The following is a 16,095-nucleotide window of genomic DNA, read 5'->3' as shown; positions in this document are numbered from 1 at the left end:
CGCTGCCGGCCCCGAGAGGGCGGCGAGCCCCGGGCTGCGCTGAGCCACGGGCCGGAGCTGCCCCAGCTCGCTCGGCCGCCCCGCAGCGGGCCCCGCTCACCTCCCGCCCGTCCTTGTTCCCTTCCTCTGCCAGTGCCCGAGGGAGGCCTGCAGCCGCCTCCTGCTTTGTAGCGTGCTGGGGTCAGCTCTGGGCCCCTCACCACAAGAGGCCCTGGAGCGTGTCCAGAGAAGGGCTATGAAGCTGGTGAAGGGCCTGGCACACAAGTCCTATGGGGAGCGGCTGAGGGAACTGGGGTTGTTTAGTCTGGAGAAGAGGCTCAAGGGAGACCTTATTGCTCTCTACAGCAACCTGAAAGGAAGGTGTGGGGAGCTGGGGGTCGGCCTCTTCTCACAGATAGCTAGTGATAGGACTAGAGGGGATGGCCTCAAGTTGTGCCAGGGGAGGTTCAGACTGGAAATTAGGAGACATTTCTTCTCAGAAAGAGCAGTCAGGCATTGGAACAGGTCACCCAGGGAGGTGGTGGAGTCACCGTCCCTGGGGGTGTCCAAAGAAAAGCTGGACGTGGTGCTTAGGGACATGGTTTAGTGGGTGGCATTGGTAGTAGGGTGATGGTTGGACGAGATGATCTTGGAGGTCTTTTCCAACCTTTATGATTCTAATGATCAATAAGAATGTGTATGTAATGTAATGTAATGATCAATAAGAAGCCTTAAAATAACACGCTGTTCTTCACAGCTTCGCTGACAAAGGTAAAGTTTCTGTCTTAAACACAAAGAGGCTTCATCATCTCCTAGTCTTCTTTCCACAAAGGATCACTTGCTGAGGAAGGAGGAGCTATGCAGAGGAAACCCTACAAGGCAGGTCACAGTAAGTAGAAAAGAAGTCATGCTCAAGTCACATCCTTTATCTCCTGCACCAGTGTTGCAGCTTCACTTCATCCAGGAGCGCTGATTTAGTGGGCAGCACCGATACAGAAAGCCCAGCATGCACATATACAGGGTCTTTTAAAACAGTACAAATGCTTAGAGCTTATTTTACCCTGTGGTAACAACTGTATTAATCTCTTTCTGCATCACTGCTCCCAATACAAACCAAGCATAATACAGAGGCACCCTATACTAATTAATGCTAATGATCTGAGCTGTTTGCCTGACCATACTTAAAACATACTGGTATTACAGTGAGGTACAATGAGTAACAGAATAGCCTAATTATGACATTCCATTTTAACCTTTAACAGATACATTTTGCTCTGTTAAGATTTCAAATATGTTGCATTATTTTATTATTGGAATGGAAAATTACTGAATGACATAAATATGAATTAAATATATTCATCAACTAATTAATAGATTTATTTATAAATTCACAAAAATATGTTCAAAAAAAGCATATTTTCTGACTAATAACAGAAGCTCACTGCTTCAAGTTCAGCACTGTATAATGTGTAGGAAAACTGTCCACTTTTATTAATTAGTTATTTGGTAGAACATTTTACAGTGCCTTATATGTAAAAATAAACCTTGCAAGCATGAAATTTCAGGCTTCAAGCATGCAGTAGACCTGTTGTATGCTTATTTTTCTAGAACTTGTATGCTTCTATTTGTTCCACCTTGTTTCTTTTTACCTTCAAGAAGCATGTAATGATGTATCAAGGCCCAGCTCTCTCTGCAGTTTTTTACAAATAATAAAAGGAATGATGAAAAACAGGGAAGTTTCACAGAGCCAAAACATAGAAGTGATAAATAAAGTGAATTTGTTTAGAGAATACCTTTAAGAATCACATGTAGAGTCAGACGTATTCTGTCTTTGCAGTTCATGAAGTCACTGTTTTGCATGGCTAGTGAGTAAATTAAGATATTTTTCTACATGAATTCTTCATTGTTTTAGCATCCTGGGAATAGCCCTTGGGAATAGTTTAGCTCCTGGGAACTGTTTCTGGACTATCTTGTATTTTTATCACAAATGGATAATTCTCCACTAGGCTGAGGAAAATATACATGCATACCACTTTTCTGCCTGGAGAGCGGCTGATGCTGCTTCCTATTGGGCTCACTTCCAAGTTTCTCTCTTTCTTTTTAGTTAGGGCAAAGTTCCCAGAATCAGACCAAGGTGAATATTTGCATCAACCTTCACCCTGTTGACTGATATGCTCAACTGCAATCACAGCTTCGAACCAGAATGGAAAAAAAATCAGAACTGTCCAAAAGGGAAGATGTCAATAAGCTCAAACTGGGATTATCCCTGTTCCACTATGGGCAGGTGTTACTCAATCTAGTAGGCAGAAACTTTTCCATCTCCTTTTAGAAGGGCTGCAGTATTCGTCTGTAGGGCATTAGTCTCTTTCTCCCATAGGTTCAACAAGAGAGCAAAGAAATGAGTACAGCAAAGAACGTGGGTGTTTCTAGCCATGCACATCATGGAAGTTGACGAGGGATTGAAAGGGAGAAGCAGAAACACAGTATAGTGCCCTGAGACAATCAGGCTCTGTCTCATTGATGTGTCTGTATAAAAGATCATCGTGTTTTCATGGACACATTTGTCTCAAAAGGTGGAGCAAAGCAGCTAATAGAGAGTTGATGGGGCAAAACATGAGACAGAAAGGGCAAAATGGAGAAAGTATCCTAACTTTGTGTTTTTCTGTACAAATTGGGGTTATAGAAAGCAGAATTTAAAAATGGAGCTCAGGAATAAAGTTTTGATGAGCTTCAAAAACAGAAAATGTAAGCTCTAGAGGAACATATTGGCAATATCCTACCTGTCTTTAAGATGGTGTGTCTTCAACGTAAATGCAAAAGAGAAAATACAGCAAGAAGTAACTATGCCAAGCTAGAAAACTCTAATAAATGTAACTTCCAGGCAGAGAATCAGGCAGGAAATGGGTGTGATCAAGATTTAGAATAGGAAATGGAACAGATAAGAGCATTGAGACATTGTTTCCAGTGTGAATTGTTTAGAAATAGGAGTCACCTCTGTTACACTGAATTTTCATGGCTTGAATTTTTTATGCATTGTACTGGCCAGTTTTCTCAGGCAAGTAGCTACATTTCTGGCCTGTAGTGGATATCTTTAGAAAAGGGTGTCCATTTAGTTTAGCTCAAAGTTAGTTTCTTTTACTCAGTATAAGATTCCTCTGAATGAGTTCTTTTTTTGGCTTGGACTGTTCATTGTAACTATGGTTTGTGTATGGGAGGAAAAAGAGCTATTTCCCTGATCAGAGTCATCTCTAAGAGAAAACTGCTGTGTCTAAGAGAAATAACTTGAAAGAGTTCATCATAGTACAAAATTGCCTACATATTTCAGCTCAGATTAGTGTCCTCCCAAGTAACATAGTACTAACATAGTTTGCATAGTAGATCTGCAAGTTAGACTTGCTCAGAGAGTAGCATGTTTGTTCGCTTTACATTACCAAAATACTTTCTAAGTTTTACAGTCGTGAATCAGCATTCACATACTCGTTTTATCTTTTTCCTCATCCCTCACCTGTTTCAAGTTTGTATATACTTTTGCCTGGCTCACACAAAGTGAAGAACCTTAAAATTCTAGATGGCATACAATTGCTGATTTATTTTCAGGTCCACATAGATTTGTAGGACCAGGGTACAGCCCCCTACATGATGATTCCATTCGTTAAACACTATAAATATTACTGAATTAATATGCACTTAATGATTGATAAGGCAGTTATTATTAATAATTTCTACTGGTGCCTTTGGGAGTTTTTGTGTCTGAGCAAGGGCTGAGAGATTAGCCTTTTAGTCTGCATATTCTTGCTGTGTATATTGCAAACAGCTGAAACTTTGCAAGGACTTCTGTTTTTAGCTGCAGACATAAATGTATGTGCATAGGTCACTTAGTATGGCACATGTGGATTAAACCCTGAAAATATTTCCAAGCTGTGTAAAAAAATAAAAATAAAAAGACAAAAAAACAAAAACAAACAACAACAACAACAAAAGACCAATGGATTTTTTTTGGAAGACATTTGCCTTAATTGGAAAGGCTTAAAATAAATGATCATATGATTAAAAAAGCAAGGATTGCCTGCTATTTGTTGTAACCCCTATTTCTGTAATGCCCCTGTAGCCAGCGAAGCAGCTGTTCATTGCTGACATTCTCCCTGCCAGGCATTCCAACTCTCTGAGGTAATGGGCTGCAAGCATACGGGCCTTCGCTTTAATTCTTTCAGCGTATCCTTCCGCATGGATAGAGCGAGGGGAACGCCTCCAGGAAAAGAAATTAAATGCACACACACACAGGCACACAGAGACAGGCGATTTGAAAATATTCCAGAGAACGCGATTTTGTGCTCCCGCAGCACAGCATTGCATGAAAGAGGCTGTCCGAGGCGCTGGCTGGCACAGGTTTATTTTGTTGCAATATTTTCTTCCACCCCCAGCTCTTTACCCAGTGGAATGATATCCAGAGCAAGTTTTTTGAGACAGGAAGTGAGGAATGTTTTCACTATGAGTGATCTGAGAAGAAGGTGGGTTAGCCGAGATAGCAGCTGTTTTGTACGAGAGGAACACAGTAAGTCAGTCCCCAAGGAACACAGATGAGATGGCTCCGCAAGAAGAAGTCTCAGAGCGCTCTGGTTTTTCTTCAGCTACACGTATGTGAAAGGAGACTCGGTGTCTTTGGATCGCAGCAAAAGGTAATGGGAAAACAGCAGGCACAGTAAAACATAGCGGGCGATCTTCTGCGCTGTGTACTGTAAGATTGAGGAGTTTCAAGCATTTACTTTTGGGAAAGTGAAGGCTGTAGAGCTCTGTGCTTCTGGAGGCAGGGGAAGTTTGAGATCTGCTGCACTTATTGCTGCTCTTTTAGTCCAAAAGTCATGTCAAAGATTAACTGGTAAAACAAGGGGAGGGTGGAGTATTCTGATTTTTTTTTTTGGCTCCTCAAATATCTCTGAACTAAATATACGTATTTAGAGCATTTGAAATAATAGGAACCCTATTTTATCATCATATGTTGCAGTTTTATTTCACATGCTGTCATTCATGCAGGCTGTTTGAAAATTCTTGTAGAGTAAAATGCCAATTATTGAGGGGAAAATGGGAAGTGGGAGATGTAGGTAAAGGGGAAGATACCACAGCGCTCAGTAATTGTGCTTCAGTCATGAGCATGTTGCTGAAATTCTAATATAGCATTTTTAAAACTACGTTTGTGCTGAAATATAAATGTACAGTTTGGCCATGAAAGACATTTTTACTTGTTGCATGAAAATTCCAGGCTTGCTAAAAAAAGGCTTGTTATTTTAGAGAGTCAACTGGGCTTGCAACTTCTGGCAGACTGTAGTTCCTGTTTGCTAAAGTAGCTTTATAACAATGCAGATGTATCCTAACTTAAAACATTACAGAACGCAAGTACGAGAGCACCTAGTATTGCCGAGCGTGCTTTGCATGTTCTGAAAATTCTGATCTAAACTTTCTCCCTATGCTTGCATTGCTACCTGTGTGCACAGAGAAATAACTGAAAGTCTCAGATTGCCTAAAGTCAGTGTTTAGGTGGCTTGTGAATTTCACCTGTCAGGTCAGCCACTGCTTCCTGATATTTTTTCCATGGTCTTTGGGTACTTTTCTAAAGGCCTGATAGGGATATAAGAGTTTCAAAGTCTTTTATGTTCAGTACGTAAAACTGAGGTTAAAACAGCACTGCACTTGTGACTGCAGCTTTCAAAAAGATGAATAAGTCGATTTTGCACATCGCTGTAGCACCAAAGAAAATGTGCGTAATTGTGCACAGAATGTATTGGAAAATGGGCCCTGGGGAAGTGAGCTAAGGTCAGTCAGCCAAAAGTTTCACTGCCAGGAATAAACCCAGTGCGAGATTCTGCTGGCAGTGGGCAGGAAACTAAAAGCTTCTGTCTGTGGAGCATTTCCCACATGCTGCTCTCGGGGGCTGGATTTGGAGGATCAACGTGCAGAGCAAGTAATCAAGTGAGGAGCCGTGCGTATCCCTAATTTTTTCAGGGAAACTTGTTGCCGTCAGTTGTTATGTGTTCTGTAGCCTCAACTAAAAATAAATCCAGTGGTGTTTGGATTATTTCTTTTTTCATCATTCAATCAGTTGTAATTAAGATTTTAGATAGTATCTGTTGAGGTTAGGGACTGTGTGCAGTGGTAAAAGTGCCTCCAGATTGTTAGAAGCATGGTCATGAAGTCTGCTTCTGGTCATCCTTTGAAGTAGTAGAGCTGCAAAGGTGTCACCGAGGACAAATGCCATGCTGCCTCCTCCTGCAGCGCCTTCCTCTTGGCCGTGGTGCTTAAAAGACGGGAGGATGGGGTCTGGAAAGAAAGTTTCAACCCAGAGAGCCTGCGGTTGTGTTGAATACCATTAAATTTCTAGGTATGCACATAAATATGCAAACGTTGTGGGACTATCTAGCTGTTTATACCTGTGAGTTTAAAACCAGGTGTGCTAGGAAGATTAGTGAACCCCCCATCCCAAACAAATGGATATATTCACGTTATCCTTACCTGAGAAAAGTCCTCAGAAATCAAACTACGCCTTTTAAAATGCCTTACGAACATACCAGCCTGAAAAAAAAAAAAAAAAAAGCGTTTTGTTTTGTGTTTTTTTTCTAATTACAACGGCTTTTATCTCCGAGGCGGCGCTGCCACCAGAGGCGGCCCTCACGCCACGGAGCCCTGGCAATGCGCGGCGGGGGCGCCCTCAGCCCGGCACCGGCCCCAGCCCGGCACCGGGCAAGGCTGCCGGGGCTGAAAGCCTCTGGGTCCCGGTGGCCGGGGCCGGGTGGGCCACCTTCCCGAGGGGGCCATCGCCCCGAGCCCCGGGGCTCGTCGCTGTGGGAGCATTCCCCGTCGCCCCCCCCCCCCCCGCCCCAAGGCGGCCGTGGCTCCCCCCGCCTGGCTGGAGCGCCTTGGCGCGGTGCGGTAGCAGCCCCAGCGCCCAGGCGGGCCGCGGCAGCCGCCCTGAACGTGCCTACTTCTGAGGAAAAAGCTTTTTTTAGCCCGTGTTTTTCCTGTGCACGTGGTGTGTAAACCTGTAAGAGCGACGTGTTTCTTAATCGGGGGTGCGAGTGAAAAGTAAACGCTTGAGAGAGGGGAAAGGCGAGGTCCGTGCACAGCGCGGAGCTGACAGGAGAGCAGGTGTGAGGGTGTTTGCAAAAGGCGGGGAACCTTTCCACTTGGAAGAAGTGCGTTGCCGGTTTGTTTTTTTAGGGAAAAACTAGAAAATAATTTGTTTTCAGAGTTGGCGTACTCTGTTGGTGAGGCAAACCGTAACCTCAAACGTGGTACAGCAGTTTAGCATAAGCAGTAATGGTTCAACTAGCTGTAATTCAGGGAAAATTAGAGGAATTGGATTTTAATTGTCTGGTAGGAAATGGCTAAGGTGTGAGGTTTAATACCTCTCTTCCTGCCTTTCTTCTCTCTCTCTCTTTTTTTTTTTTTTTTTTCCCTGTAATCTTTTATGGGGCTTGGTTTTGTGCTTAATCCAACAGATAGGGGCTGAGGCTGCATGCTTCTCGGAAAATAATGCTGGGCTGCTGTTTTTTTTTCTTCAACGTTACAAGTACCTTTGGCAACTTGGACTTTCTAGAGGTCTTTCATTTAAATATCAATTCCGCTTAGAAATACTTCCTATTTTAAGGCATTTAATCCGCATTTAATCGACACTCATTATTTACTTGCAAGTTCAAAACAAAACAAAACTTGCCAAAGACTGCTGTAGTCTGTGGAAAAACCAGAAACTCTGGTGTTTATTTGATTATTTGAATACATAACAGCTCCGCATTTTGGAGAAGTAGACTGACTATTTAGATTTAAAAAACATATATACATGTTGTTTTCCCTCGTTTCCATTCCACTTTCAGTCAGATTTTTTTTCTGATTCATGTATGTTTTCTTTCTCCTTTGCTCCTTACTAGGATTCCAGTGGATGCCCCCTCTACTTTTATCCTGGTGGAAAACTCGCTTGTCTTTAATGGATACTGCTGCTGCTGGTTGATTTTTGGAGACTTTACAGCTCCTTACTTTTTGAGAGGAGATCGCTACTTTTCCTCTCTCAAGTGCGTGGTGGTGGTAGCTTTTTATCTCTAACCATCAGTGTGGAAGAAGAAGATGCCTCTACCTTTTGGGTTAAAATTGAAACGAACTCGACGTTACACAGTATCCAGCAAGAGTTGCTTGGTGGCTCGGATCCAGCTGCTCAACAATGAATTTGTGGAGTTCACGCTATCTGTGGAAAGCACGGGCCAGGAAAGTCTCGAAGCAGTGGCTCAGAGGCTTGAATTGCGGGAGGTAAGAGAACTGTCAAGTTAAGGTATACCTTTGTCTCTGGTGTTAGATGACCTGTGTGGTGAATCCTTACCGTTTGGGGCAATCAGTTTGTTTACTGGAACAGCTATTCCTTGTACCCCTTGCTTCTTCACATTCTGGTCTTGAGAGGGACATGGATTGGTCTAGAACAGTTGCAAAACTTACATTACAGAGCTAGAGTAGGTCCCAAGGGAACAACATGTGAGAAGTGGCAGTGAACAGCTTAGAAAGATAAACAAAGCCACAGTTGTGGTTGTTTTTCAATGTGACAATGCTGAAAATGTCATTTAAAAAAATAAAATATCAGCACCTAATTTCTGCCTAAGCAACTTTTAGATTGGGATATGAAAGAGACTGCTATTTGTGTGCATATATTTCTGACGGATTAGTACTGTGAATACAACCTGAAGCACAAATGTGAAGTGTGTACCAGTGACAAACTACTTGTGTTGTTAGTTCACATAACCTACCGCAAACTCGTTTGCAGGCCGTGCCTTTGAGCAAGCATATAATCATTTATTGATGTCTGTCCCCATGGAGAAACATGGTCTGCACCATCTGTATCCGTATGTATCTGTATAACAGCTTCCCCCCCCCTCCAATTTCTTGCTAGGTATTTTGAAGGATGCTTTTGCAACTGAAATTTACTCTTCTCCCACACATACAGTGATTATTCTGCAAGCATTTATTACTGTACACAGCATGTGTTACTGTAGAATTCCTTGGTAGGAAATGCTCCGTACAGTCAGTTGTTTTCAGATTTTTTTTTTCCCGTTTGGAGAATAATAAATAAATGAAAAAGGTGCGAATCCATTCATCTCTGTTTGTTTACTGTGTATGTTCTCAGTTCCAGTATGGTTTCTTCTAGATTGTCCAAATATTCTTTAATTGTACAATTATTGAGGAAAAGTTCTGTAGGGCAGCGTGACTTCACTTTTGTTTTCTTGCTCTTTCTAGAAAAAGAAAAATCTAACTACTCTCATAGCCTTAGCATTTACTTAGAACACATCGGGTATCGTGTATCTAGAATTCAGTAGTTGTGTTTGAGTGGAGTATGTCAATTTTATCTATCGATTTTTGGATGTCGCTGGTAAGTCAACAGAAGGTAAAGACCTTGACTATATTTGGTTTGCAAAATGCGAAGGCTTTGTCTTCCTGAACAATGACTGCCAGCTTTTACTGAACTATTTACAAAGCATTGGAGATGCATGCTTTTTTCAACAGTTCTTCATTATCTCTTTCTCTGGAGCTACTCCTAAAATCTGATTTTAAAAAAAAAAAAAAAAAAAAAAAGGGCTGGCAGTTCTCTCAATTAAGGGTCATATATCAGACTAAGGGAGTTGACACTACACTACTGAACTCTGAGCAGATTCTTTTGGTCATGCATTCTTGCATGGATTATTTTGGCAGGAAAATGTGTTGCAATAAAAGGGAATGGAAAGTAGGGATATAAATTACTTTCCATAGCTTGCATTCAAGAAATGTTGTTTTGCCTTTAGTCGGATTTGCCAAGCAGATACCGGGAGCATTTCTGACCACTTGCTTAGTACGAAGTTTTCAGGAAGAAAAAATTGCTTAGCATTTACTTCTAACTGCAAAAACAGTATTATCGATGCTGTGAAATACAAAGAACTTTCTATAAAATGCTCTGTATTGTTAATGCACTACGCACCTTTTAACATGTGACTTGAAAGTGGTAAACAAGAGAATATGACTGTTCATTTAAGCACTGAGATTTAACTCAGTTAAGAAAATCAAGGCATCAGTTTCAGATTACTGTATACGGGTTCTGCAGTTCCCATGCACCCTCAGAGCAGTTTATTGCAGGAGGTATGAGTGGAGTCTGTACCTATTTAGACATTGAATGGTAAAATTTACAGAAGTCTCTTTCTCTGTGGTGTAGTCTGTAGTCACTGAGTTTAGGTGGTGAACTGAATGGCTTATTCTTAGTGCTGTGCCACCTTTCAAGATATTTGTTTTAACAGATCTCACTTTATTTTAAATAGTAGTCTTCAAATTATGCTGTGTGTAGCTAAACACTTTTTTCTTTCTGTTTTCCAATTAATACTTCTTCATTTCCAAGTTCAGAAAGTCTAAGCATGTTGTCAGTTTTGTTACTGAATGGCAAGCTTTGCAAAAAAGTGAAGTGACTGCATTAAACTAAGAAGAATATCTGGTATTCCCAGAATGTGACTCATCAGCAATGGGTATGTAATCCAGCCCTCTCAAACTGAGGAACTGGGGAAAGAAGACAGAGGGTGAGGGAACATAAGTTACTGACCCTTTGTAGTACAGCCTGTCCTTTATCCTGTGAGAGGACCGCAACCAAACTCTATTTATACAAAAAGCTGTGTATTTGTTGCAGAAAACCATTCTGGAATTGCAAGTTTTGAAAAAGTGCTGAGAGCTCTGATTGTTAACCAACTTGAAAAGTATGTATAACACTGCACATGTTGCATTTAGGGCATGAGTACACAAATCAGGTACTTGAAAATATAAAAATGTGTTTTAAACGTTAATACAGGTAGGCATCTATAGATATTTGGCAGGAGATGTTACAACTGATTTACCTCTCTTGCTGGATCTTCTTTTAATTCTGTTTTATAATAACACTTCTATACCAGAATAAAGGGGCAAACTCTGCTAGTGTGTGGAAGCAGAACCTGACTTAAGTGCAGATGTGTGGTAGAGAGTACACCAGTACAAGAATTAATGATATAAAAAGAAGATAGGGAACTTCTTTGTGAAGTATGCGTGGTGTCTATGCAAATTCCTGTGTTTGTTTTGGACATGAATGACAAAGACTGAATCAAGGTTATCCAGACTCTGAAGAACTTGGAAGTTCTGAAACAGTGCTTCAGTGTTCTGTAACACTTTGCTCTGAAGTCCAAAGTATCAGCTCTTGTTTGGAGAAAACACATAAAAATACCTTTAATTCAGTGTGGTGGTTTATTAAATGTGTGTTTACTTAGGTAAACAGTGTTTTCAAAATAAAACCAAATGCAGCCATAAACACTCTTGCATGTGTATGTATTAGTAAGCATATTGACTGGCAAATAAAAGTTGGGCCAAGTAGTGACGGAGGGGTCACTGACATAATAATGTTTATGCCTTGTATCTAAGGCTGACAAAATTTTGGCTAGTGCTTAGAGAAATAAAACAAGAAGGGCTGATCGTTGAACTGTTAATGGCTGCCTCTCGGAATGAAATTTTGCTTAGGAACGTTAGGAAAGGAAAAGAAATGATCATGGAGGAGTACATAGAAAACACAAGTCTTCAGTGTGTAATCTCATTAATATAAAAAACACAAATTACTTGAAAAACAAAATTGACTCCATCTAAAACATATATTAATTTTAAATGTGCTGAAATCATAATTTAGGGGCAAAGAAGGATGAGCAGTCAGATTGCTAAAAAAAAAAAACAGCACTTGCCTTCAGTCCAATTACTTTATTTCTTCCTTTTTTCTGAAGGAAAAAAAACCATTCATTAAGGTATATCATTTATGTTCAGTCTAGCTTATTACTCTGAGCGCCACAAAATTATTTTTATTCCATGAAAGCCTTAGTGGCGATTAGGAAATGTTACCCCTGACTTCTGTAGCTTTTTTAATAAAGTGGGGTCAGAATTTGCATAAACCACTTATATGTATTTTTTCCCTGTCTGAATCCCTGTGATTAGCAGTATAGTTTTATACTAATTTTGATAGTAAAGGATTTTGTTATTTCTGAAGCAGGCATGTTGGTTTGTTGTTTAGTATTTTTACACTACTTTGAGATTTTGATTTTCCCACTTGTAAAGGAATCAGGATTTCAGAGTCCAGTGCGTGTGAATGTGACACTTGCTCTAACATCTATGCTGTATGAGGTGTGAGTCAACAGCACGTATGTGAGTCCATCCTTCTCAGAGGTGGAAAAAAGTAACATGATTTACAGAAAAAAAGTACGTTTCTAAGTTTTCGGACCGTGTTGATTGAAAGCTGGCCTGTTTCTGCAAGAGATGAAAATGTGTCTTGATGGGATATAAGGTCTTGTATGCGCTAGGTAGGTATTGCTCTTTAGCTTGTAGATTAGCCAATTTATTTTTGTCTAACATACTGATGAGTAAAATCTGCCTTGCCTGTCAGAGGAAATCCGTTTATTCAAGATATTTGAAAGGGGTAAAAACGCATTGTGTTGTGATTTTTGCAGTGTTTTAATTTGAGTAAATTAAAATGCCAGATTACCTTGCAAACTATTGATTTTAAAAAATCAATGATGATTTTTTCAAATCAAAACGATTTTTTTTTCTTTATTTCTTATCCCTGCAATATTGATTTAAGCTGTAATTTGCAGCTGCTTTGTTTAAATAGCATTTGTGATTTTCTCCTGACTACTCCTATACGGTTTGGAGCAGTCGTTGCGAGGGCTGGGGCAGGCTGTGCTGGAGAAGAGGTTTGCTGTGTGAGAGAGCAAAGGCTTCAGGTGGACTTCTCCCTGCGTTCTCCTGCTGAATCCTCCCTACGGGCAGCTCCAGTTGAAAATCCTGTCAGGACAACAAAGATAGGATAAGCCAAAGTGCCCTGAAGTGAGTAGCTTCAAGATGGGAAAAAGAGTTTATTGTGTGTTTTTTTTTTTTTTTTTAATGAGGCCAGTGATCAGGTATGCAAGGGGTGCGACTTTCCGTTCGGTGGCAGGTACGTGGCAAGACTTGGAGGTTTCTTTTTCCACTGCTTCCAAGAAGTCTTGGATCTTGTGCGCTGGACAGTGCAGGCTGCTCCAAAACCTTTCTCCACTAAGGATTGGGAAGATTTATGGAGGGGGTTGTCTGCTGTGATAAGAGGAAAGTTTCTGGAGATTTTTCGGGGCCTTTTGTCTCCTGCAGGTCTTAACGTTGGACATAGAGTAAAGCTCTCACTTGGCATCTGGCCGTGGTGCACAGTACAAGATTATTGACCCAGCTCTTCTGAAAGCAGTTCATTTAAACTGCGATATTCTGATGGCAGGGGCTGTTTTGTATCTAAGCATACGATAAAGCGAGACGCAGTGGAGTCCGTGGGCTAACCGGGATTTTTAACTCTGGCTGCAGTGCTTATGTTCAGTAATGAGACAGTGTTTTCAGCATTCTCTTCAGGAAAGTCTTAGGGCTTGTTTTATTTGTTTGTACCCATGTAAAGAAGGAAAAACACCTAAAAAAAAAGTATTTTTTTTCTTAATGTGAGGATCTATAGAGAATAATTGTGTAAAAGATGGCAGTAGTAGTTTTATCTCAAAATCCTAGAGAATATAACTTTTCCTGATGCGTTGTGCTGCTGCAGGCAGGAGACACAATCAGATCTGGGGATGATAACAGGTGCTGTTAAGTTCAAGTGAGATTATTCCACACTTGATATCTGACATACGCATTTGTCATTCAGATTTCTTTTCTAGATATTGTAAGTTGTGACCAAAATAGATGCTGAGATTCTATATTAAAACTTTGCGAAGGTGCTGAAGAGAATAACTGATAGGTATAAATGATGTTTAGATTACAGCCAAATGGAGTGGAATTATGTTAGGGATGAGACCAGTCCATTTTAAGGAAAATAAAATGAAATACAGCAGCTCATTATAGCTAACTAATACCAGGCTGTCGGTGCAGGGAAGAAGGGCTCTGTCACTGATTCCATTTCAAATTATAAAATGGTTGAGCAGTAACAAGGCGTGCTCAATACTGATGTGGAAACGTGAGAATATAAAGATCTAAAGCTCTTTTTTTAAAGTGTTGCTGAAGGATAACATACAATTCTAAAGAAATATGTTATTTACATGCAAGATGTGTTCAGTAGGTTGTTCCTTTCTCCGCACTGGTTCTGTACTGACAGAATCCCATAAAGGCTCGGGTCAGGAGGCACCTCGGAGGGCTGCGTGTCCTGCCCTCTGCTCACAGAGGGGCCGGCTTGGACTGGGTGGCTCGGGGCGAGTTTGAGTTCTCTGAGGATGGAGATTGGACATGTCTATGGGCTACCTCTTGGAGTGCTCGGCTATCTCATTGTGAAATTTCTTCCCTGATCTGATGGGGATGTCCCACACTGCACCTTGTGCCCGCTGCATCCCACCACTGCAGTGCCCCTCGCTGGAAACCCTTCCCCAGAAGAGCCTGGCTCTGCCTCCCCTCTACCCCACGATCCGGCCACTGGAGATAACAGTAAGATTTTACCCTAGTCTCTTCCTGAGACTCATCGTCCCCATTTGTCGGGCTCCCCTCAGACATGGAGCAGAAAGACCGAATGGTCTCCTGCAGCGGTGCCGTTGTGTGGCAGCGTGGCTGATGGAGCTGCTCGTAGCCCATGGGGGCACCTGTCCCCCACCACCAACCCGCAGCCCTGCCCGCTGTGCCACCATGTCAGGCTTCTCACAGTTTTGTGTTCTTGGTAACTCCTGAAATATTATACAAAAAGGCTTAACGTTGCTGTCTGTAGTGGCAGAAGGCAGCTAGGTAGAAAGCAACAGCAGAAATGGTAAGTCCCTTTTATTTATATTTGACTTTCTTCAAAGGGGTTGGGTGATGAATAAGTCGCTAAAATAAATGAACCTCGAAATAGTGTTAATCTTAACAGCTTAACATATTTTAGGAATTGTGTCATTACATTCTTTTCTAGAATTGGGTGTTGTCCTGTGCTACTACTAATAAAATGTTTTAGCAATGAATAAAAATGGATTCTATTTTAATCAGTGCAAGTATTCCAGGGTGCCTGAGTTCTTCTGAAAATTCACAGGATCAAGTTCTGCCCTTGAAGTCAAATGAAAGATTTGCATACAAGTCATAGGACGGGTTTTGGGCCACGGTGTTTACCTTGCCTTGTATTTTATTTATTTTTGATAATCCAAACTGGAGGAGTTTTTAAGGGAAAATACCATGACAGAAAAATCTTGTTTAAAGATATGCTGGATTCCAGAGTATGATTTTAAAATGGGGAAACATTTTCCTTAGTCCGGTGCCAGTAACAACTCAGTTCTGCGTGTAGGTAAGGTCAGTATTTTACAGAAATGGACCAGCACAAGCGATCGTCATGGCTTAAAAATAAGTTTAAACTTGAGGTTGTAGAAGCAGGAGTATCTTAATTTGGAGAGTATGAAACAGCAGTGCTGTTACCAGCCTTTGTGCTCATTCTCTCTTTTCCTTTCTGTTACAACTCGGTGTTTCTTTGAGGCTTAAATACACCAGGGCTGCAGCTGAAACTTACTCCGAGGGTTGCTTACCAATGTTTAGCTGGTTTCCAGAAGTGTTTACCTGGTAGCTTTTATAGAAATCTTTCAGCTTTGATGGCGTACTTCTGTAGGTCCTGTTGCTGTTTGGCTTCGGTGTCTGCTCGGCTTCTGCTCACACCCGGAGGCTGCGGTCGAGGTTTTGGGTCTGGCACTCGGTTACCTGCTGACCGGGCCCATGCAGTGGGCTTGCTTTTTCTCACCTCTTTGTAGCCAGGGAGGTCCAGCAGCTCGTGGTGGATGGTTCAGCTTTAGCTGGTTTTATTGGTGGTCCTCTTGTTCACTGACCCTCTTGCTTTGTGTTTAAATTACATCCTTAGCACTTGGGGTTTACACAGCATCAGAATTACAGCCTCACTTACAGCTCCTGTGTGTGTCTGCAGTGTGAGAAGTCTTGTAATGAAAGAGAAATACACCTTTTTTACAAGCATTCCTTTCTGGAGTGGAGTTTCTGTGGCACTACTGTTACAATTTTAACATCTTAAGGGATCTTAAGGAATCTGCTTTACAAGAGAACTGTTTCTGACATGGGAATGGAATCTGCTGCTCTGTGGAGGTTTTTAAACTTTCCTAACCATGAAGC

At 41.4% G+C, this 16,095-nt stretch overlaps 1 protein-coding gene across 3 annotated transcripts in view; it reads left to right on the top strand.

Moving 5' to 3' along the window:
• The first annotated feature begins 111 nt into the window (after nucleotides 1-111).
• PTPN21 (protein tyrosine phosphatase non-receptor type 21) overlaps nucleotides 112-16,095 on the top strand; it is a 46,407-nt gene continuing 30,423 nt past the window's right edge. Inside the window, exons 1-3 of one of the 3 annotated variants that reach the window (XM_048070372.2) lie at nucleotides 112-868; nucleotides 4,401-4,655; nucleotides 7,896-8,268. In XM_048070372.2, coding sequence (XP_047926329.1) covers nucleotides 8,089-8,268 — 180 coding nt within the window. In that variant the 5' untranslated portion in view covers nucleotides 112-868; nucleotides 4,401-4,655; nucleotides 7,896-8,088. Of the gene's footprint in view, nucleotides 869-4,052; nucleotides 4,656-7,895; nucleotides 8,269-16,095 lie in introns of those variants that run through there. The other 2 variants (XM_066998231.1, XM_048070374.2) reach the window with 2 other exon arrangements.

The sequence above is a fragment of the Anser cygnoides genome, chromosome 5 (assembly GCF_040182565.1).
Source record: "Anser cygnoides isolate HZ-2024a breed goose chromosome 5, Taihu_goose_T2T_genome, whole genome shotgun sequence".
Lineage (NCBI taxonomy): Eukaryota > Metazoa > Chordata > Aves > Anseriformes > Anatidae > Anser > Anser cygnoides.
Note: the sequence above shows the minus strand (reverse complement) of the source record. Positions and strands in the feature narration are given on the sequence as shown.